Source organism: Corvus hawaiiensis, chromosome 12 (assembly GCF_020740725.1).
Source record: "Corvus hawaiiensis isolate bCorHaw1 chromosome 12, bCorHaw1.pri.cur, whole genome shotgun sequence".
Lineage (NCBI taxonomy): Eukaryota > Metazoa > Chordata > Aves > Passeriformes > Corvidae > Corvus > Corvus hawaiiensis.
In genome coordinates, this window is record NC_063224.1 from 15,384,684 (window position 1) to 15,406,703 (window position 22,020).

Sequence of the window (22,020 nt, forward strand, 5' to 3'; positions counted from 1 at the left end):
TGGAAGTTGGTGGAAGTCAATGAAGCTTCTGTGGTATTGAGTGGCTCTCCTACAGGCAGCAGGAGCAGCAAGGCTTTGGTGTGCTGGGCATTCTGGCAGGGATGTTTGCCTCTTTGCTACCTGACACACTGTGATTTTCTTACCTGTCAGAGATAGGTAGGGAGCTCCTTTACTCTAAATCATCAAAAAAATACCCAGACACCCTAAATGGGCACAGTGTCTTGCTGCCCATAGAAATCTTGGACTTCTCTAATTTTATCTAAAATAAAATCTTTAGTAGCACCCAGTCCTCTGCATACTGACTGCCACAGGAGTAGTTGGAAGGGAATTTTGGTTTTGTTTCTTTTGACATACAAGGGTTTTTCTTCATCTTGTGCCCTTTGCTGCCTGGCAACACGTGGCTTTAGGGAAGTGGGTGACAGCAACCTCAGTTCTGGGTGTGGACTGTTGGTCTGTATTAACACATACAGCAACCAGCTGGCTCCGTGTGCCTCCCAATGATGCTAAAATTCCCATCCTCCCAGTTAGCAACCAGTTCCTCTCGCTGGCTGTGGGCCCCACCTTGGCTGCAGGTGCAGCTTGGAATGGCTGCAGGTCCCCCTGCACAGGTACTGGGCTGCTGGACCCTCACCCTCCCCGTGTCCTTGGAGCCCACTCTCCCTCTTGCACCCAGAGCGAACACCACATAGAAATAAATGCAAAAATAAATGCAAAAAGGAGCACAGATTCACATTGAGACAATGTAATGTGCCAGCTTTTATCCCCAGGCAAATTTTCATGTCTCTTTTATGAATCTTTGTAAGTAAGGGCCAAGCTATGAGGCCCCAGCTCAGGAACAACTTGGGCTCATGCATTGTGCAAGCTCCTGTGCATTCCACACAAGTCTGTGGGATGACTTACAGGCTTTGTAGTATGCATAACCTTCAGCAATTTGCTGAATCAGGGCCTAAATACTGAAATATTCTTCAATAGTTCTGGCTCCACTATGAAACTCTAGAAGGCACATTTCCCTCTCAGTGTCTCTCCATAAGACCCATCAATGATAATGGAGTTACATTAGGCACATCTAAAGTTAATTATACAGTTACCTCCCTCTTGGCCTCTGTTTGTCAAAAAGAATATGATAAAAAAAAATCCTCTGTCTTCTAATATCTATTTTTATTTGAATTTTTATCTGCCATCTAGGCAAAAGAGTAAAGACCACACTGAGAAGACCTTTGGTAGGTGGGTCTGGATGTTTGTTAGCTGAGAGCCAGCGTGGGAAATGTTGTGTTAAGAAAATTTGCAGAAAAAATTCTATGGAAACCAAAGCAAAAGAAATATTTTGGGAAGGCACTTCCTTTTTAAAATTAAGTGGGTGGTTTTTAGGGATGCTGATTTATTTTGGAGTATGGGTTTAGAGGCATGCTTCAATTGGAAAAAACAAATTCTAATGTTCACTAAAAACTCAGGAATTTATAATGCAGAGAAGAGGTTGAACAAAACAGTAGATCCAGAAATTTTGCAATTCACTGCATATTAAAAAAGAAGTATTTTTAGTGTTTGTTTGGCTGGTTTTTTTGTACATGATTTCACATTTAAATATGGTGAGCCAAAATCCTCTATCCCAAACACAGGTCTCTGAAAATCTTGATTTTGGTATGTGAGCATATTGCTGGGGGATGCCAGGTTTGTCTAGGGATCCAGTAGCTTTGACATACTCTAGTTTACAGTACCTGGAGTGTGCTCAGTTGCTAATGCGTTTTGCATGCAAGATCACTGTGCTTCAGCATGACAGCTAGGAAAAAATGTCATTTTATTTTTAATTGCAGCAGGTTGCAATTTGGGGGAGAAAAAAAATCACATTCTTTGTTAGAGAATTGTTCTACAAGAGTCCAGTCAGAAAGCTTCTAGTACTTAATAAAGTCAAATTCCTCCCTGAGCGTTCCCGTGAGCTGCCGTGGAAGCCAGCGGGAGTTGCGCATGAGTACCGAGGGCAGCATTTTGCCCTTAGGACTGAATTTCCCAACTGACTATTCTTTTAGCCTGTCTTTTGATTAACAATCTGTTTGCAGCAGGCTAGGGCCAGGGAGGCAGCATATACCCCACTGTTCAAATCTGTGGCAAAATATTCTACAGAGAGCTACTTAATAAATATCAACTTGCTCCAATAGTCATTGAGAAATACCTCAACAGATAGCAATCAATCGAGGGCTGAGTTGGGAAAAAAAATACAAAAGGACATCAAAGAGGTTCTCATTCCCAGTCTATTGCTCTATTTAAGGGTCCTATAATTCGGTGAGGTTGTGTGCTAAATAATTTGTAAGCCTTCAGAACATCCAGGTTATTGTTTGTGGACAGATGGTGCATCACATTTTATTGCTTATTCCTTCTGTGGTTTCTCATATGCAGGACTGATGTGCACTCTGAAGTCTTTGTTTCCTTGCTAAAATCTCTAATCTAAAACAGGCAATCAAGCACACAGACAGTGCTTCAGAAAGCATAATCATACTTTTAAAGGGGGAAAAAAACATTTCAGCTGCAGTTAGGAAGCAGATGTGTTCCCTGAAAATGTAAAAGGTTATCAGAAGTATTAAAATAGGGAAATAGACACGGAATTCGGGAGCACCAGGGAGAGCATGTATTTTCTCCCTGTACTGCAGGGTAGGTGTGCCTTTTCCTAGGCTACCTGCTTTGTATCTGGCTCTCTGCAGAGCTGGTGTAGCGAAAGCCTTCAGAGACTGGCTTTTGCTTCCACCTTTCCCCTGAGATTGGCAGTCTTTGTCTTTTACAGGCAAGGAGCAGCCGTGTTGTGATCCTGGAACCACTGCTGCCCCGAAGAGTTAAATCATGTTGATATACAGGAAGGAAATGGAATAGACTAACTCTACTCTTTTCTTCCTACGGATTTTTCTTTTTATTCTGAAGATAGAATTACTGTTTGTAAGCATCTGAAAGTCATTAGTGGCTCTGCAGTCTGTCAGGTGCCGACGCAAAAAACTGCTGAAACTGAACGGGTTCCTGTGCGGAGTGCTGGGAATTTGTCATGTGCTGATGAGCAGTTATAATAATATATGAGCAAATCACAAGCATTCTGCAAATTAATCAAATTTTTTTTCCCCTTCTCCCTTGTCTCTGGGAGAGTGGCTTTGCCGGCAGACGTAGGTGAAGCAGTTTTACTCACAGATGGTAGCTCTGGCATCAGATGGAATTTATATAACAGTAATTCTGATTTCCTGCCAAAGTAGCACTGAAAACACCAGGGAGATTGTACAAGACAAGTCATGTGGTTTTGCTGAGGTTGTTGTGGGAAGTTTAAGGGGGGAAATCTCAAATTTTCCTCTTTGCATTTATTGTTTTAGCCTGAAGGGCCAGAAATTGTACACCATTCTGCCATCGGCGAAATCCAACACATCTTTTTTTATGAATTGCGCTGAAAGAGTGCTTCCCAGCTGTTGGAACTGCTGGCAGGGAGGGAGCCACATGACTCCTCATCCTTTCCCTTTCCATACAAGGATTAAAGAGGGGAGGGTTCAAAAGGTTGCTGCACTACATGTTGGAGTGAGGCAGGGTCTCCCTTCCCAGGAAGCAATGCCATGTTCACTTAGGTTATACTCCCTCTGGCATAACGAAGCACGGGGGGGGTGCTCAGGGCTTCGGGAAACACAGTGGTAGTGGGTCTCCCTCCTCATTAAAATGGGTGGGCTTTGAATGAGGTTAGTTGGGTAGATTAAGGCTATTAGCTGTGTCTCTGATGACATTTCCAGTTTGATCAGTAGAAAACAGACACGTGGGGGTTTTTTTACCCATTCAGGTAAGTGCTTGGTGCACTTGTTATTTGGCTTTTGCACAGATGAAACATGCACTGATCTGATGGCAGATCCAATCCTGACTCAGAGCAGTGCAGGTCTGTTCAAGCAATGGGCTGGCAGCAAGGATGAGAGCAGAATAAGGCCCGGTGGCTTCTGAATTGGATCACGTTTTTAAAAACAAAAGCAGTCTTCCCTGGAAAAATATGACGGTGTTTTTATAATAGCCGCATATTGAGTAATGCATGGAGCATCGCAGGACTGCTGTGACACTAAAAGAAAAAAATAGAGGCAAGCAGAACGGGAGAACTTTCAGGGGCTGTTTTTAATAAAGAGGTGAATTCTTTCTGCAGTAGGAAAAATGATAAAAAGATGGCGTATCAGCTACATTATGCAACAAAGTAATGCTGCTGTGTTTTTATAATGTAAGGCACTGCCCATTTGTTTTGGTTTACGTGACTGCAGTGAAATAAGTGGATTAGACTGAAACTTTAGCATGCTTCATTGCAGCTGGTTGCAGACATCTGTCATTCCTCAGCCATACATTCTGGATCATGCCAAGAAGAAAAAGCAAAGTCTGACACCTTTCATTTTAGAGAGCCTTTTATAGAAAAGAAAAGGAGAAGGGGAGAAAGCATTTCCTTTGTGACTTGATAAAAAAGACACTTTTTTTCTGTGACAACACCAACAGCACTTTCCAGAGGGAAAGGTCCTGCAAAGTTAATGCTCAATTTACTCTTTGCAGCCCTTTAATTTTTACTGTTTGATCTCCTGGTTTGTTGAATGGGATATGATAAAAATTTGTTGTTTTATTTTTTTACAGGAATGTTAGCTATATGTACACCCACATCAGAAATGTGCCTGGTGAGAGGTGGGCTGCTCTGAGTTCCCACTCAGGCTGTGCTCGTGGTAATTCTGTGCTGTGATGGCACGTAATGCAGAAGCATTGCCAATAATGAGTTGTTCTGAGAAGTCCACTCACCAAATCCCATAAACAGATAATAGTGATGTTTTAGCGGAATGATTAGTGGGGTTGTGAGCTACTCCTGGATAATTTGAAATATTAGCTATTAGTGAGCTAGATATTTATTTACTTAAAGTGTTTTGTTCTTCTTCAGTCTCTCCACTAACACGTTGCTGAAGTTAGAGAATCATGAGGTACATGACAAGTGTTAATGTGACAAAATACCATCTAAATTACCCCAGTTACATGAAAAAGCAATAGCTAAAATGAAAGGAGAGCAGGGTTAGTCTAAGTGACATCATACCTGCAGAAAAAAAATGTTCTAGCTTAGGGTCCTGCTTCAGCAAACATTATAGCATGTGGATAATTCCATCCCTTCCCCCCCAGGTGATTTATGGACCATGGAAGTGATGGGGAGACCTGGTATCCTTACAGGGCTGTGCACAGAGGGGCTGGTCTTTGCATGGCTCAGGCTTGTGACTGTCCAGTTTGACACCAGCTGAGGATGTAACACATCCAAATGTGGGCAGGAAAGATTTAGAAAGCTGAGTATGGGATTTTTAAAATTCCATTCTGCCAAATAAAATAAATAAACTCAAGACAGTTGCCCGGAGTGAAAGAGAAAATTCTACTGTATTTATGAATTGCTAGGCAGAATAAAGGATATTTGGTAGTAAAATACCATCACTAACAATGTCTTTCCTATTAGCTTCTGAATTGAATGTTCTCTTTACTAAAATCCCAGTGCCACCAGTACAGCATTTATTCTGGGAAATCATAGGTACATTAAATTCAAATGCAACTTCATTCAAGAAGTCGTAAATGCTCCCTGAAATAATAAATATTTACTGAGACAATTAAAAAATATGACAGAACGTTAGAGAGAAAACTTGTGAATGACCTAGTAGGAAAACTGAGATATTTTGCTCAAGGGGGTTAGAATGGGAATATAATGTTATTGAAGTGATTAAAACAAGTAAAGGAGTGAATAGACATAGCAATTAATTGAAATATGTAAGTAAAGGCAAAGGTGGGACTCTGAGCATGTAATTTTGATGATCAGAAGAACTTGGGGTTAGTTAATATTGAAGAAAAGTCTGCCACTTACCTTCAAAATGTGTTTCATTAGTTGCAGTCTATGTGGATCCCCAAAGCACCAGAGAAAGAGAAGGCTGTGAGGACTGTACCCTGCTCACTCCCTGGGCTCGGGTACCTCTCTCCTCTTGTGTGGAGAGGCCCAGGCTGCAGAGGTGAAGGGACACATCAAGGTTTGGGAGAACAGGAATTGGTACCAGGGGGGAAGAAATGGCTGGAAATGAAAGCTTGGCCAAAATCACAAGCTGCTGTGAGTTTAGGATTATGAGAAGGATTATGATTTCTGTAACCATTGCCATTATGACTTTAGTCAGAGTTGGCCTGCTCTTTACAACAGGTATCTAGTGCCCTTGATAAGAACTCTGTCCTCTACTTATGTGTATAATCCAAAGTAAATAAATATGAAAAATTAAATGTAATTAAATTTCCCAAAGCATGGGACAATGATAGTCTGGCATTTCAAGCTCAATCAATGACAGCATTCCCACTAACCTCGTTTGGAGCCCGCTGAGGCTCCAGGCTCGTAACTCATGTTTGTCATGTCAGAACCTGAACTGGTGCCACAGTGCACAGGACACTGTGTGTGCACCCACCAGCAGTGGTCTGAGACACACAGGTCCAGAGAAAGAGCAGTCTTCTGCCTTTATCTCAGAATTTTAGCTTTACAGGGTTCCCATAAAGTTTAATATTTGTTTAGGAGAACCTTTTCAGCTATTCTGCTGAGGTTTTTCCTTTCTTCCAAGAAGAGATCCATTTCCCTTCTAAATCAAAAGTTCCTGTGTGAATATCTTCTTCTGAAAAAGAAACAAATTCTGTGCTGAGTGGCTGGAGCTGATTAATTCTGTTGTTTTACCAACTCTGCAAGAAATGGGAAATGTTTTTTTTCCCAGGACTTGCAAGTCTCTATTACACCATCAGTGATTTCACTGGCCATTTCCTAGTTCCCTTGTATTTAGTGCAGTACAGATGGCTAACAAGTTCCTCACTCTACCTCCAAATAATTATCATTTCCATATTTTACATAACAAAGGTAAAAAATGTTAAAGTAGTGATATTTTCCATAATTTTGTGAGTGATTCTTTCAGTAAGGTAAAACCATGTCTATGAAGGACAATAGAATTCTCTTTGTCAGGAGTGCCCAGGTGACTGTTAACCTCTATGTCAGACCAACCTGCACTTGGCTGTTTTACGTAGCAGAGCTGCTTTGTTGGTGGTTTTTACTTCTTTTGCTTTTACAGGAAACTTCAGGGTGTGATAATTAGTGATTGTAACCTTCTGAGACAGGAATTGAATAGTTACTACGAGGGAAGTTTTTATTTAAGGGAGAATGTGTGAAATTAACATAATATTTTACTGATACATATTAAAGGCAAAGTGTAGCACCAACTTTTACTTTTCTGTCATCATTAAACATTTTAGTGCACTCAACAGCAAGCTGAAATACCTATTTGGAAACACCAAGCACTGTATAAGACACTAACTTAAGAGCAGACTCCAGCTTTGATTATGTTTCAGAAAAGCCATATAGGTATCTGAGGGTTGAATTCAATCTAATGATTGCAGGTTTTTTGTTCAAGTAAAAATCTTTGATACAAATTAATTACAGATTACAGATTAGTCTTTTTATTCTCTAGCTCTTCTGCAACCAGTGATGGTTCAGTGAATCTCCACCCTGCCCGTGCACTGCATGTCCATCTCTGCAGGACAGCAGGACTGCAGTGTCACGTGCTGGCATTGGGATGGCTGCTGACCTTGGCATGTTTGTTTTTTTTTTCCAGACATCCTTAATGCATTTATTTAGGGTCAGGCTGGTGGCCATATTTTGTCATGGGTGTTCATCCCAAAGTTATCCTCCCCTAATTAAGATCTTCACAGTAACTCACAGCAAGAGAAAGGCTCTTCCAAAAGGCAGTGCACATGCTGGGACCTGAGCTGCTCCTGGGAGTGCTCAGTATTAGTGAGGGGGATTTAAGTAACTAGACTGGTGCCATGAGCAATTAATCTGGCTACCTCTAAGGACTCTTTGCACAATTGAGCCTGGTAAGGAAGGAATTCAGCTGAATGGAGGGTGATCAGGGGGCTTTAGGCATCCCAATGGAAACATGTAACCCAAAGCTTTAGCCTTGGTAGCTGGAAATGTTCCCTAGCCTTCCTAAAATCCAGATATATTTCTGCATTTTTTTTGTATGCAGCTCTAGACAAAATCATCAAAAAAGCCTCAGATAAGGCTTTTTGAGTTCATGACTTTTCTTGGTCAACATGAAATAGAATTTTTACTTTTTTTTTTTTTTTTTTTCAATCCAAGAAACATATAAACTTCACAGAATATTGAAATTTTCCCAGAAGATCATCTTGGTTGGTCTTGGGCCTGTGTGTAAATAAACATATACTTTTCAATTGTTTTATAAAAACTTTTATTACAGATATGAACCTGATTTGGTGTACTTTAATCTGTCTGGTGTTTTGGGAATTTCATAAAATGCTTATTTTGAGACCAATAAAGTGGAATGGCTCAATCAGAGCCATTATTGTCTATTGGACAAATATATTTATTCAGCATTTTCCCATCCATACTGTTATGCTCCAGATCCGAATGGCTGCTTTAGAGCCATTCTGCTCTCCTGGGTAATGCATACAGTACTTGGGATGTTTGCCGTGGATAGGAAATGTATTTATGAAAATTTATACGTTAAAAAAAGGAAATTGCACTAGCCAAGATTTAAATGAAAATAGTTTTCCCTTTGCAAATGCTTGTTATTATGCTCTAATATACTTTCAAATGGCAGTGTTCACCAAGATGCCTGGGACCTGGAGGCTGTGGTCTGAGAGAGACAGGAGTTCAGCCCAGCAGTCACTGCCAGAGAACTGGAGATGCTCAAAAAGCCTCTCTTCTTACACAGAAAGCACTCGGCCATCGTTGCCTGCTGTTAGTTCTTCATCTGCTTAGAGATGATTGTACCTCAAATACAAGCTTGTGTGGGGAAAAAGGATTCAAAGCAGCTCTTCCTGGGGAGGTGTGGGCTCACTGAAGGTGTGAGTGCAGGCTTTGCTGGGCATCAGATGTGTGATTACATGGACCATTCCACCAGCAACGTTGTGGGACAGAGCATCCCGGTGCAGCAGGCAGTGCCCATCCATCGTGAGCCACTGCAGCCGGTCCTGCACCAGTGCCCGGGCCTGGCCAGAGCTAGCCCTGGCCGTGTGGGATTGCTACATCATCCCAGGAAGTCAAGTCCAGATCTTCAATGTCCAACGCCCCAGCTAAAGAGATTTGTTTCTGAGAAATTCAAGCCTTTGAGGCTTTTTCAAATATCTGTTTGCGAGGGAATAATTTGTTTTAAAGAGGTAATTGCTGTTATTTTTGATTTTCACCAAAAGGATATTCTTAAACCAGGCAAAGAAATCTGAAATGAGTTTGCTGTATTGCATCTCAGTAAGTGCTATAGCCATTGGCCATCTAAGGAAAAACATTCTGTCAGATAATCATGGCCATTTTTGCATTTTAAGGGAACAAATGTCATATCTAAGAAACACATTTTATTCAGAGCTTAATTATAATTTATAGTACATTGCACAGCATTTGTTTTCTGTTCATCATGTTATTGCTCTTCTGCCTTTCCCCTAGATTTATGCATTAAATCGTGTGTGTGTGTGTCTGTATGCGTGTATCTGTGTATATATGTACACATATGCAATATAATACAAAGTGTTGCAGTGGGGACAACAGACGGCTTGTGTGTGATGTATTATTGGCATTTTTCTTTCAAATTACCATTTTCTTGCTGCTTTGGGAGAAAGCCATGATTTTGCTGTGATTAGTACACTTTTAACAATCTGGAATAAATTCCTGATCTTATTCATGTGACTAGTTCAATGCCCATTTTTACATTTTAGTGCAAACCCCCACATATGTGCCTGTAATACCACAAAAATAAGATGTTTCTTTGTGGAAATTTTATAGAATTTAGATGCCGATCAAATATTTTTAGAAGTGGAGAATTAATGCGGCTTGACCATGTAAATGATTTTTTTAATGAAAAAGACTTTAGTATTCATCACTCCTTCTCTCTCTCGTTTGTGTATTCCTTTGCGCTAATCTTAAATAATGGATCTATATCAAAGTTAATAAATTAGTAACTATTAGCAGTGTTTGGATTACAGTGAGTAACCCAGTGCCACTTCATTGACATTGACTTTTTATGTGTTCCAATAATACATTTTGAGTTTTAAAGATTAGACAAAGCAAAATAGGGTTTGGCATGTACTTGAATCTTTAACAACTCTTGGGCAATGGCTTTGTTTAAATCCAAGACCCCTACTTGAGATAAACTTTCATTCAAGTGGCCCTAAACCCCAGACTGAGATCCATGTCTTTCTCAAAACCTACAGTTTCTGACTGTTCAGCTGATGCACCATGTTGGGCTGCATCAGTCATGCCATGTTATGAAACCTAACGCGATGTGACTGATGCAGCCTGACATGAAGTGTCACGAAGCAACATATCACATCACAAACTTGAAAGAGAAGAAAACAAACTTTACTTCTTTTTTTTCTCAAAGCCTAAATTAATGAAGCAACATATATTTTTAAAAAGGTGAACTAGTTTCAAACACCAAGGGATTTTTCTTAATATGGGCCTGCGGAAAACTTCTCTATCCTGGCCAGAAGGTATCTCTTATGCACACTCCTTGTGCTCCCTAAAATTCAGTCAAAACTAGAGAAGATGATGAGCCTGAGTCACCACAGCACTGTCACCCTTGCTGGGTGTGATCCTGGGAGGTTTAGGTCACTTTTAGAGGAGAGGCTCCAGCAGGTGCTGGAAGTGATCACCCCTCCTGGGGAAATCCACACATGCTAAAAGTGTTCTTTGAGTCCAGCCATCACTGTTGTCAGTTTAGCTAATTTTGATTATTATTTTCTGCTGTTCCACTTCCTTAGATTGTCAGCTTCCATCCAGAGGTTTGGAAAGTCTCTTCACGTGCTCAGTCACAGACTTGATAGAACATTGCTCCACAAAAGGATTATTTCAGCTGCAAACAATGTATTGTCCTCTATTCTCAATTTTTGATCAGAGAAAGATGCACACCACAGTTTGCCGCCCTGGTCCACCCACCTTTAGTCTAATTACTTTTTCTACAATTGCAATGCATATCACATAATCTCCTGAACTATCAAGAAGGTTCCTTTCTTCTTTTCTTTCTCTTTTATGTTTTTTTTTCTGAAGGGCTTTCATATAATTTTATTGGGAAATATATAGTGGGTAAAATATATATGAACTATAGCTTGCTAAGAAAGGACCTACCAACCACTGCTAGATAAAACATTATAAATTTATTGCTAACTTATCTGGGAAGGGTTATTTTAAGAGCCCACTGCCCACAAAAAGTTTTGGAGCTAAAATTAATGAATGGGGATACCTAAGAGAAATGGGAATTTTCCTTCACCCCTTAGTTACAAGCAAATTGCAGATGTTGTTATCTTTGCAAGCAAGAATAATCTCTACTTTTTGTACTACTTCTGCTGTAAACAATGTACCGCTTGCTTTCCTATGACCCTCACTCTGTATACATATTTATATATTATTCATATCGGATTAAAAATGAATGTGCTCTTTACCACAGTTGTACTGCATAGTGACAATACAAATTAACTTATTGTGTACTTACTTTTCACAAGGCAGTGATGTGAAATTTTGATGGCCTGAAAAAGTAAGTCGTGGGGGAAGCAATGCAGAACTGAATCCTTGTAGGTGCACTTTATATTGTCTGATTTATTAAAGTGAGTTGAATTAATAAATTACATTCTCTGCATGGAATTTTGAACACGGGTTTGAACTTGCTTCAGTGGTGGGAAAAAAGAGTTTGCTTTTAGTTTGGTGCATGTGAGGTGGTTAGCTCCAGCCATGCTTTGTGCATTCCTTGCCTAGAATTTGTACTTTGCAGGAAAGAACTAGGATGGCTGTTTATTAAGAGCTGCTTGTGGGTAAATCATTAAGAGCTGAGTGGTGAGATCATAGAATCATGGAGTGGCTTGGGTGGGAAGGGACACTAAAAATCATCTTGTTCCAACCCTCCTTCTGTGGGCAGGGGCACCTTCCACTAGACCAGGTTGCTCCAAGCCCCATCCAACCCTGCCTTGAACACTTCCAGGGATGGGGCAGCCCCAGCTTCTCTGTGCCAGGGCCTCCCCACCCTCACAGGGAAGAATTTTTTCCTAATATCCAGCCTAAACCTGCTGTCAGTTTGAAGCCATTCCCCCTTGTCCTGTCACTCTAGGTCCTTGTCAGTAGTCCATGTCCATCTCTCTTGTCAGCCCCTTCAGGAACTGAAAGACCACTATTAGGTGACCCATGAGCCTCCTCTTTTTCAGGCTGAAACATCCCAGTTCTCTCACCCTTTCCTCATAAAAAAGGTTCTCCATCCCTCTGATCGTCTTGGTGCCTCCTCTGGACTCGCTCCAACAGCTCCATGTCCTTCCTGTGCTGGAGGCATAACATGCATAAACACACACGTTGGAGATTTGGGAGGGTGGTCACACTTCTAGCAGTCTTCAGCTTATGAAAGCAAAGAGTGATGGGGAGCTTTCCATCCCTGAGGAAGGAAACAAGGCTGTATTCCTGGGGCAAGGCCTTAGGAAACTGGGTGTCTTTCCTCTGGGTAGCAAGCAGCATGTTTTGGGGGACTCAGCCTTCAGGTGGTGGTGTTGATGTTACAGTAAAAATGGTGAGTTGTTTTAGCAGCCCAGAGCACTAATGCTGGCTCAGGTGAATTCACTCTGCTACAGAGATGCTCATGCTCCTATGCCAGCAGCTGCCCATGCTCCCATCTCTGCTGGGAGGACCATGGCAGCATTTCCTCTCCAGTACAGGTAGCATCAGACCAGTGCACAACAGGTGTCTATTTATTTAGCTGTTAAATTCCCACCTATAACCATGGGCAGAGGGTCCAGCCCCTTTCCCCATTGCAGGAAGCATAATTCTCCTCCTCTGCTGCCCCAGAACCTGTTTTGTGCCTGCTAAGTAGTACCACAGCAGCAAGGGAAAATGTGCTCTTCAAATGTGGAGATAGGGTATTGTTTTTCACTTATCCTGGCTTTATGTAGATGGTCTGGCACATTTATTTCTTCATTTATTTGAGCAAATTAAAGCAAGCTAAGCGCATTTGACCTCAGATGGTCCTGGTTTAAGTTAATTTGAGAGACAAAACTCATAAAGTTCCAGTAAAACACATCAACAACTTCCCAGCATAGGTTGAAATGTGATTGTTGAAACATAAACTCCAAAACCAGATACAGCATGGAGATTTGAAGTCACAATAATCTGAAAAATATAGGAGAGAATATTGATAGCATTACTGAGAAGTGATATCTTTCATTCATGCCTTTGTTACACAGTCGATTGCTGTTTTATCCACAAGAAGTGCATCTATCAGATTTTGTGCATTAACATTCCTTTTCTAATCTAGCTCGGACATTTTATTTTAAAGCTGATGATAACCTTGGGCCCTGGTCCAGCAAACACTTATATGTTCACGTATCTCTACTCACAGGAGTAATCTCACTGGAGTAAATGTTTGCAGGTTTGAGACCTTGGCTATCTCAATCCATTATTTCTTTCCATTAAAAAGTAATCTGTGCGATTGAAATAAAACATACAATTCTTTACCCAGAAACCCACCCAAAGACAAAGTGTGTTTATTAGACGAAGGGTCTGCACATTGTCATCCTTGAATTGCACTTCAATAAAAAAGATAATTAACAAATGTAAAAGAAGACAGTTTTGTACACGCTGTATTTACAAGAGTTTGGTTTGGATCATGGGCTGAAGGATTTACAGCTGGGGCTGAGGAGGGAGATGGATTAGCTGCACTGCTCTGGAAATCCAGAGAATTTTTTAAATGCAGTTTCTTTAATGAAGAAGAGCACAGATTTCTTGTTTTCACTGAGGCCACTGAGCAATGCCCCTCCCAGTAGGAGAGGGCTCCAGAGTCTCCCATTTGTCCAGGCTGTGCAATGTCCTTGGGCTAAAGCAAAAACTAACCCTGCTGTCGTCTGTCCCGCAGGTCACCGGCCTTTCCAGTGCAGATACTGCCCCTACAGTGCCTCTCAGAAGGGAAATCTGAAGACCCACGTGCTCTGTGTCCACCGCATGCCCTTCGACAACAGCCAGTACCCCGACCGCAGGTTCAAGCGCTCCAGAGTCGACTCCGAAGCTTCTGGGAATTTGGAGGAGCCGGCGGCTGCCAAGGCAGGGAGCTCGGCAGAGCCATCGGAGGAGGGCAGCAAGGCCCAGGAGTGATGCCCAGTGGGTCCTTCCCTGCTCTGCTGTAGCCTTCTGCCCTGGCTTTGGACACGTGGTTGGTGAGGGCTGGCTTAAACCGCTTTCAAGGAAAGGGATGGCATGCAAGTTCCCAGAAGCATCCAGAATGCTGAAAACATTTAAATATATCTATATGTATATGTACTCACACATGCACATATATATATATATTTACAGACACAGAGATATCCAGTCATACCCACATTGAATATATATCTACATACACACACACACACAAAATACACACATTCCATACGTGTGTGTATGTGTGTAAATATATATATTACACATGAAAAATAAATTTCCAGCCCTTGAAAATGGCTGCTAAACAGTTACCTGGCAACAAGTACTTCCAAACAACGTAGGTGGGATAATAAAGTGATTTAAAAATGTTAGGAGGTCGTTAGTTATTTAAAAACCAGGGCCGTTTCAAACTTAAAAGTGGTCTTTGTCCAAAAATAATGCTCTTAACAGAAAAATGATACCCTCTAAACGATTTAGTGTTGCCTTGAAGATTGAGGGGCTGTGTTTTCATTGTTGAAAACACCTTTATAATATGACACCAGCTGCTGTCATTTGCCTAGCATAGTAATGAGATGTCTTGGTAGACTGCCATGGTGCCAGTCTGACTGGAGCTGTCATTGCAGAGAAAATCAATTCAAGTGGTGTTGCAACTGCAGTGTAGGAGAAACCTTAGACGGCCCATAAGCTGGGGTCAGTACTGACCTATTCTGAAAAGTATTGTGATATTACATTTTCTTTTTTTTTTTTTTTAAATATACAGCCAAATGAATCAATGGTTAGAAAAAAAATCTGCAGCCTGATGTGTGATTGCAGATTTGAAATGTAATTCCATTTTTTGTAATCATCTTGCAGTATTGAGGGAAATGCTTTTATTCTTTTTTTTTCCTTGTTGAAGAAGTAAGTTGCTATAAACGTAGAATTACAATATATAGAAATAATGTTTAGTGAAACTAGTCAGCCTTATCTATAGAAGGTGCTGGTGAGAAACAGAATTTTATTACATAGGAGGTTGATAATTTTTTTCTTCTGTTCTTTACTTGTCCTATTGGGGTTTTTTTCAAACTTCCTTTCAACCCCCCCTTTTTTTTTTATATTTTTTTAAATTTTTTTTTATTTTACACTTGAATGAAGGATTCCCTGGTCATGGTTAATTTTCATGTATTAGTTTTTGTACGTATTACAGACATAGTGCAGAAGTTTCTTCTGGAGCAAGCCCTTATAAAGCAGCTTGACCTAAAATATGAATCCAAACTTTCTGCTCTTTGTCTCTAATGAAATAAAGTGTTTTAGATGATATTGCTTTGGTTTTGTAAAACAAATGTGTTCTATATTTTTGCAGATTTTAGCTTTTTTACTGATTGGATGCTCCAAATTTAGTAAGGTCTTTGTCACATAGGAAGCTTTTGAGAGACTATAACAAACCACATAAAAAATGTAAGAAAAATAACTAAAGGTTTATTCTGAAATTCTCTGAATGGCATAAAATTTTATCCTTCTAATGTACTTCCTTTGATAGAAGCAAAATTGGTGCTGTTTATTGTGATGGTAGAGAAGTATTAACTTCTTCTAAAGCAAAATCATCCAGACTTAAAAAAAAAAAAAGAAAAAAGTTAAAAAAAAAGTCAATATTTCTTTGCAGGCTGGGAGCACAGAGTAAAACCCCAGGGCCTTAAAACTTCAGCTCTGCCTAAAGCAGTTTACAAAAAATACTAAACTGCAATCAATGTAAATAAAATTCTTAGCGCTACCCTGAGACTGGAAAAAAAATCTCAGGCTAATAAGGAATACGGTTTGCATATGCTGTCGGAAAGGATGTCATCCAACTGAAGTTTCAGTTTAAATGAGGTCACTGTGTAACTTGGACCCATCTGGCACAGAGCAAGCTGCTTTTCTTGTTTTTCTAGTATAGTTCTCACTGCCTTACTTAAATCGAGTTGATAAACTTAATGCAACTGTTTCTATGATCCTAGATAAAGGATTGAAATGTTATTGAACCTTTCTGACTGTAGTAAGCTTTAGGATTTTAACTGCACTACTGTGTTTGGTGACTGTGTCAGTCGCTTGCTTTGTGTGTTTGCGCCGCCTTGGTATCTTAGCAAAAAAAAAAAAAAAGAAAAAAGAGAAAAAAAAAACAAAACCACCCCCCACATTCCATTTCTTGCACTTTTTGAGCTCTTTCAGTATTCTTTTGTGTCTTCTGAGCATCTTCAGATACGACAGGCAATAATTCTGTTTGTGACACTGGAAACATCTCCCGCTCCTTGTGATGTGTGTGTTGATTCCATTTGGTCGGGTGCTACTGTCCCTATCCTCCCCTCTGACATAGCCCTTTTTTCCAGAACATTTGTAACTTGTAATACAAACAAGTGACAGCAGCAGTGATGCATTGTCAGTTTCTGAATATCATCATGCTTCTCATATCTAAACATGTCAAGTTTTTTCTCTGTAACTTCTGTAGTCTGTGATACTGGTCATAATACTGTCTACATTCCTACACAAAGAAAAATTTCTATCTTGGAGGAAATCTGAGATCAATAGAGTAGAGGATTTTGTTGCTATGCTTGTAACAATTAGAAAACTTTGTATTTAAAGTTTATTCTTGGTCATTATTTATTATTATAATACATCAGTTGACAGAACTTTATTCTGGTATAGAAGTATTAAAAGTTGTTTTTTCAGCAATGACTGTTTTCTTTCTGCTGTTAGAATAAAAATGTCTTTGAAGCAGTACAGTTTTATCCAGTGTTTTACGCAATAAAACCTCTACCTCTGAAAAAAAAAAGTTTTCCTACTTGCTTATGTTTATTAGGAACAGTTAAAACATTATTTTCTTCAGCTTTTTCAGATTTAAAAAGAAAAACAAAATAATGCCAGTAAATTCACAGTTGTTAGGCAGTTACTGGAGTGTATTATGCTGGGTGTGTGTGCTCAGTCCACTTATTAATCTGAACAAATCTATATACAATATATACAGATATATATTATATATATTGTGCTTAATTAAAAGACTGTGGAAATCTGTTTTAGCATGTAGTAATAATTGTTTTATATACTACTACTTATGTACTATAGAAAAAGTCTTGGGGTCTATCAAGCTTTGATTTGAAAGTGTTTGAAGTGTGTATCATACACTATGATGTATAAAGTCATGTTTTCACATTAAAAAAGATTGTTTGTATAGATCATATATTTGCCTTTAGAAAATTGTGAGGTTTATTGTTATGGTGCATGTTAAAAAAGCTGCTCACACTTCAAAGAATGTACAAGAGCAAGAGTGCTCCCATTCTCCTGGGCGAATCTTTATTCTTCCCCGTTAAGGTTTTATCTGCACATTCGAAAGCAAATAAATTAAAGGATTTTTCACTTAGAAAAGTAAGGATGATTAACATCAAAAAAGAGATGCACCAAATCTGAGAAACTACAGCAAGTATGGGGAGGAGAGAGGAACATGGCCTTGCTCCAAAAAAAGCTGAGAAAACAAACATATTTAGAAAAGAGAAATTTTAATACTAAATTAAGCCAGTCATACCCACAATAATAAAGATATATTCTAGCTTGGATTCTCCAATAGAAAAAGGTACAAAAATTGTCAGAAGGGTTAAGAATTACAAGCATAAAATCATAGAAATTCAGCTATTCAGTCGCTGAAGCTCACAGTACTGGTGAACTGGTAGAGTGTCTGTGCAGCAAGGGGAATCACGGAGCTGGTGCCAAATTCACTGGTCTGTGGGTAAATGCCACAGGTCTCTTCATCCACAGAGAATAAAATCTGCAATGCATCAAATTTTAATCAAAATCCAAGAAGTTAATGAAATTTTTTTTTGTGTCACACCCTCTCTTGGGGGGAACAACCCTTCCTAGGCACAAAATGGTAGCATGTAAAAATGTGTCTTGAGGATGGATGAGCTCCAGGCTCAGAGCTGAACTCTGCCTCACAACAGGTTCATTGTCCTTTCAGGTAATTGCTGTGCCCTGGATCCAGGGAAAAAGAGATGTCTAGGGACAGAGCAGTGGGAGGGGTGTCTCCCAAAGATTTTCCTGCCTGGTTTCAGTAGACAATAAATTAAAATGTGAAAACCTGATTAAGGAGCAATGACCGTCTCATTGCACCTCCATGGAAATGCTTACAAACACAGTCTCCTTTATGGCCCTGGATTTCTGCTGGGAACAGTGCATTACACAGTACATATATCCTCTAGGAAATCTAAAAATGACCACCGGGCCCATGTACTGCAAAGTGTGGGGTTGCATCACCTGCAAAGGCAGGTGGGAAGAAGGTCTGAAAGAGGAAGGGGTTGTCTCACTGAAGTCTGTGGCGTTTTATTTCCCACAGCTGACGGGCAGCCTTCCTCACACAGATGCTGGGTGTCCTGACAAGAGTCTTTCCACCTAATATCAGAAGGCTGTTCCCAGCTCTACGATAATGTTTCTTGCTGCAACTTTATAAGGACTTTAAGACCTCTATCTATTGTAATTTGGGAATTGAATATTTACCCTATCTGTTTAACATCTGTATTGTAACAGTATATATAGAAACCTCACCTTGTGTATTGTAAGCATGCTCCCAGTGAAATTATTCATAACTATTGTGATTTTCATTTCTGGATATCGCTGCTTGGCATGATCCACCACAGTATGTTTCCGTCGGGAAGCCCGGGGAGGGGGAGGAGGGAGAATAAAGCTGTGGTGTAATGTCATACTAGAAATCTCACCCAGGTGAGTGTTGTAGGTGCTGTGAAAAGTTCCGTGGCTCCTCACCTGTTGGTGTTGTTCAGGGTATTGTTTGGGGGCTTTTTGTTGTGGTATTTTTGCTTTTTAACCAAAGCTTCTCAGTGAATAGGGAAATCACAGGAAAAGAGGAAGAAGAAAATTTAAATGATCCCAGAGTGAACTGTTTTGCTGTTAATACAGAAATACAGAGCAAGACACATTTAATGGGCTCTATTTTTTATTATACTATGCTGAATAATTAAGTTTGAGGCTAAGTGTCACATAGATTTATCTTTTAATTAAAAAAGCATGGTTCACGCGTATTTGAGTGGTAGTCCAAATAAATGCAATATAGAAATTTATGTTTGTTTATCTAGGTGTTAATTACCTAGAGATTGTTCTGGATTACTTCTTTTTATAAAGTGTCATAGGCTCATGTCACAAGTAATAAAGCTTAACAGTGGAACCTTATCAATTTGCTAACTATAACGCTAGTGTGACCTGGAGGAAAGGGAAAAAAAAACCAACTTTGGAAAATGTTCTCTGCGTGCACCACATTCAACACATAAAAATCACGCAGTGAACAAAGCAATCATTTTTAAAACGTTCTCATAAGTAAAAGTACAAATATATCTTCAGTGTTTTACAGCCCTTCATACATGTAATTATTTATATAACACACTGTTATTTATGCCCGTGTACTACATGTTGTGCAAAGACAGACATGGTAAGCAACAAAACGTCCTTTACCTGGTGGGCAAGCAATTCATTTAATGTACAAAGTAACACTTACAAAGACTGAACATCATATTTAAAGCAAGATGTAGCAGATGTAATTTTCTTAATATTTTAAGGGTTTTACAGTGTTTCTTGCAACCAAGCAGACTAGGAAGGCAAACTAAAGGCTAAAGATAAAAGATCACGCACTTCATTGGCACAGAGGGAAAAATTGTGCACAGATGTAAATTGTTCATCACATTCTCTGTCAGTCTGGTTTTTTCTTTGTTTATGACTAGAATTTATATTCCTGATCCACCAAGCCTCGTGGAAGGATGCTGAGTGCAGGCAGAGAAGCCAAACTCGATGCACTCACAAGCTGAAGGGCTCTCCACTGCTGGTATAAATCAAATGCCATCCACTGTATCACCCCAGGGGGAGATCTGCCCCAGGATTTGGAAGACTAAGAATTTTTTTCTTTTTTATCATAGGTGCAAACACTCCCCTCTTTGGGGTCAATTATTTATGCTTTTCCTAGAATTTTGAGGATTTGAAACAATACCAGCCCTCTATGGCCCTGCATTTTGCAACAGATGTACCTGACAACGTTCCCTTACTGATATTGCAAAAAAATACATGAAATCACCATGCTCCAAGTCAGTAAATCTTACTTGTTTTGCACAGTATGAAGAAGGCTGGAAAAAAGTGTTTCTTCTATTTATTACACATCAATTATTTGTGCAGACAGACACCTCAAGCTTTGCCTCATCTGCAGACTGTAGTAGCAGGTAAGTTACATCACGATAGATGAGGTTGAAGGAAAATTTGATCTTTAAAAAAGCTGCTGAACATGGGATTATGAGCAAAAACTGAAATGTTTTAAATTTTAAAGGACCGAAAGTGATAATCGTGTTTATATATATGTAATGACTTTGTGTGTGTATACACAAACATATACAACCTGTAGGGGTTTTTTTTTAATAATAAGGAACCTTATTTAACCCCTTAACTCCAAAATAAGTGATTTTCCGCACCATATAAAAGCCAAGTAGTGGATATGCAGCATTTCTGATCATCAGCAAGTTACTGAGGTGCCTAAATATGGACAAAGGGGTTGAAAATCTGAGCCATGGGATGTAATGAACCCCTTAAAGTCCTGAAATTTTGGCTGTGTAAAGTTTAAATAATTTGATGGTGGATCAGGTATATTCTTAGTGAAGTTAGAGGTAAAAACCACCTTCTCTTTGAAAGAGAGACTTTGTGGAGAAAACACATCCTTCAGTTGTGTGAGATATTGCAGCACAATATCTGATTTCTCTTTAGGTTGTGCCACTGTCTTCCTTATTATTTTTAAGATTTTATTCTTGGGGGATGGTTTTCTTGCTTATTTTCTGTTTGAAAGAAGCCGATGCCTGAATGAATGAAACACACATGGAGTAATAAAGAAAAATGGAGCTATTAATCCCAACAGAGAAAATCTCTCTTTTGTTAAAAGTCTCTCACAGAATATCTGTGACTGTGGTATACATCCTTCTCTAGGGAACCACTACTACTGATTTGTGCTTGTCCTGGCTGTGCTGCTGGTTTTATGCCAATGCCCAGTGCCATGGGAGCAGCACTCAGTGAGGGCTGCTCCTGGGGAAGGCAACTCACATTTTTCCATGAAGAAGTGTCCATGAAAGTGTGGGTATCTCCAAAGCTACCGGTGTTTGCACTGCTGTGCTGAAGCAAGGTGTATTTTCCCTGTGGAGCACGTGTTCATATCTGTACAGCAATTGCCATCTGGGTGTCTCCTCTCAAGCTGTACTGGTGGTCCTGGCGTCACCAAACCCAGCTTGCCTCTACACTAAGGAAGAGGTTCATTTTCAATTAGCTTTGAAACACTGAAAGACTTGTTAATTTTTCCTAAGCCATTGATCCAACCCATTCTTCCAGTGAGCTAAAGCCACCAAATGCTATTGATTTATAGGAGAAGCACCTTGATGTAGTATTATATGTGTGGATTCTTTAACACCTACTCCTTCCTGGATGTTACGGTAAAACATTTCTGATGTTCAGAAGGCGCAGAGCCACTACCTGAGTGTCCTATTGGTGGTCAGTGGCATTTGCTTTAGAGGAAACACTGTCACCTTCCCACAGCCTCATGGCCATGTTCAGTGCACAGCAAAGAGTTCAGTAATCTTCCCCTGAGCAACAGTCAGTTGAGCAACCTCATGCATTTGCAATTAAATCATAAATGCTTAAACTAATGCAAAAAATTGACTGATCCAGTCAATATTTCTGTTTGACAGAAGTAGGAGGAGAAGTTTGAGAGGCTGCCCAGAGCTTTGGGCTCCTGTTGGATGGGAGGACACCTAAAGGTCTGCCTTGCCCTGGTGAAAGTCCTTCTGCTTGATGGTGTCCAA

At 39.9% G+C, this 22,020-nt stretch overlaps 1 protein-coding gene across 10 annotated transcripts in view; it reads left to right on the forward strand.

The window, feature by feature from the left end:
* Nucleotides 1–17,375, forward strand: part of ZNF536 (zinc finger protein 536) — a 344,571-nt gene extending 327,196 nt beyond the window's left edge. For all 10 annotated transcript variants that reach the window (XM_048316550.1, XM_048316551.1, XM_048316547.1 and 7 more), the window contains one exon: nucleotides 13,908–17,375. In XM_048316550.1, coding sequence (XP_048172507.1) covers nucleotides 13,908–14,143 — 236 coding nt within the window. In that variant the 3' untranslated portion in view covers nucleotides 14,144–17,375. The remainder of the gene's footprint in view (nucleotides 1–13,907) is intronic.
* Nucleotides 17,376–22,020: the final 4,645 nt, after the last annotated feature.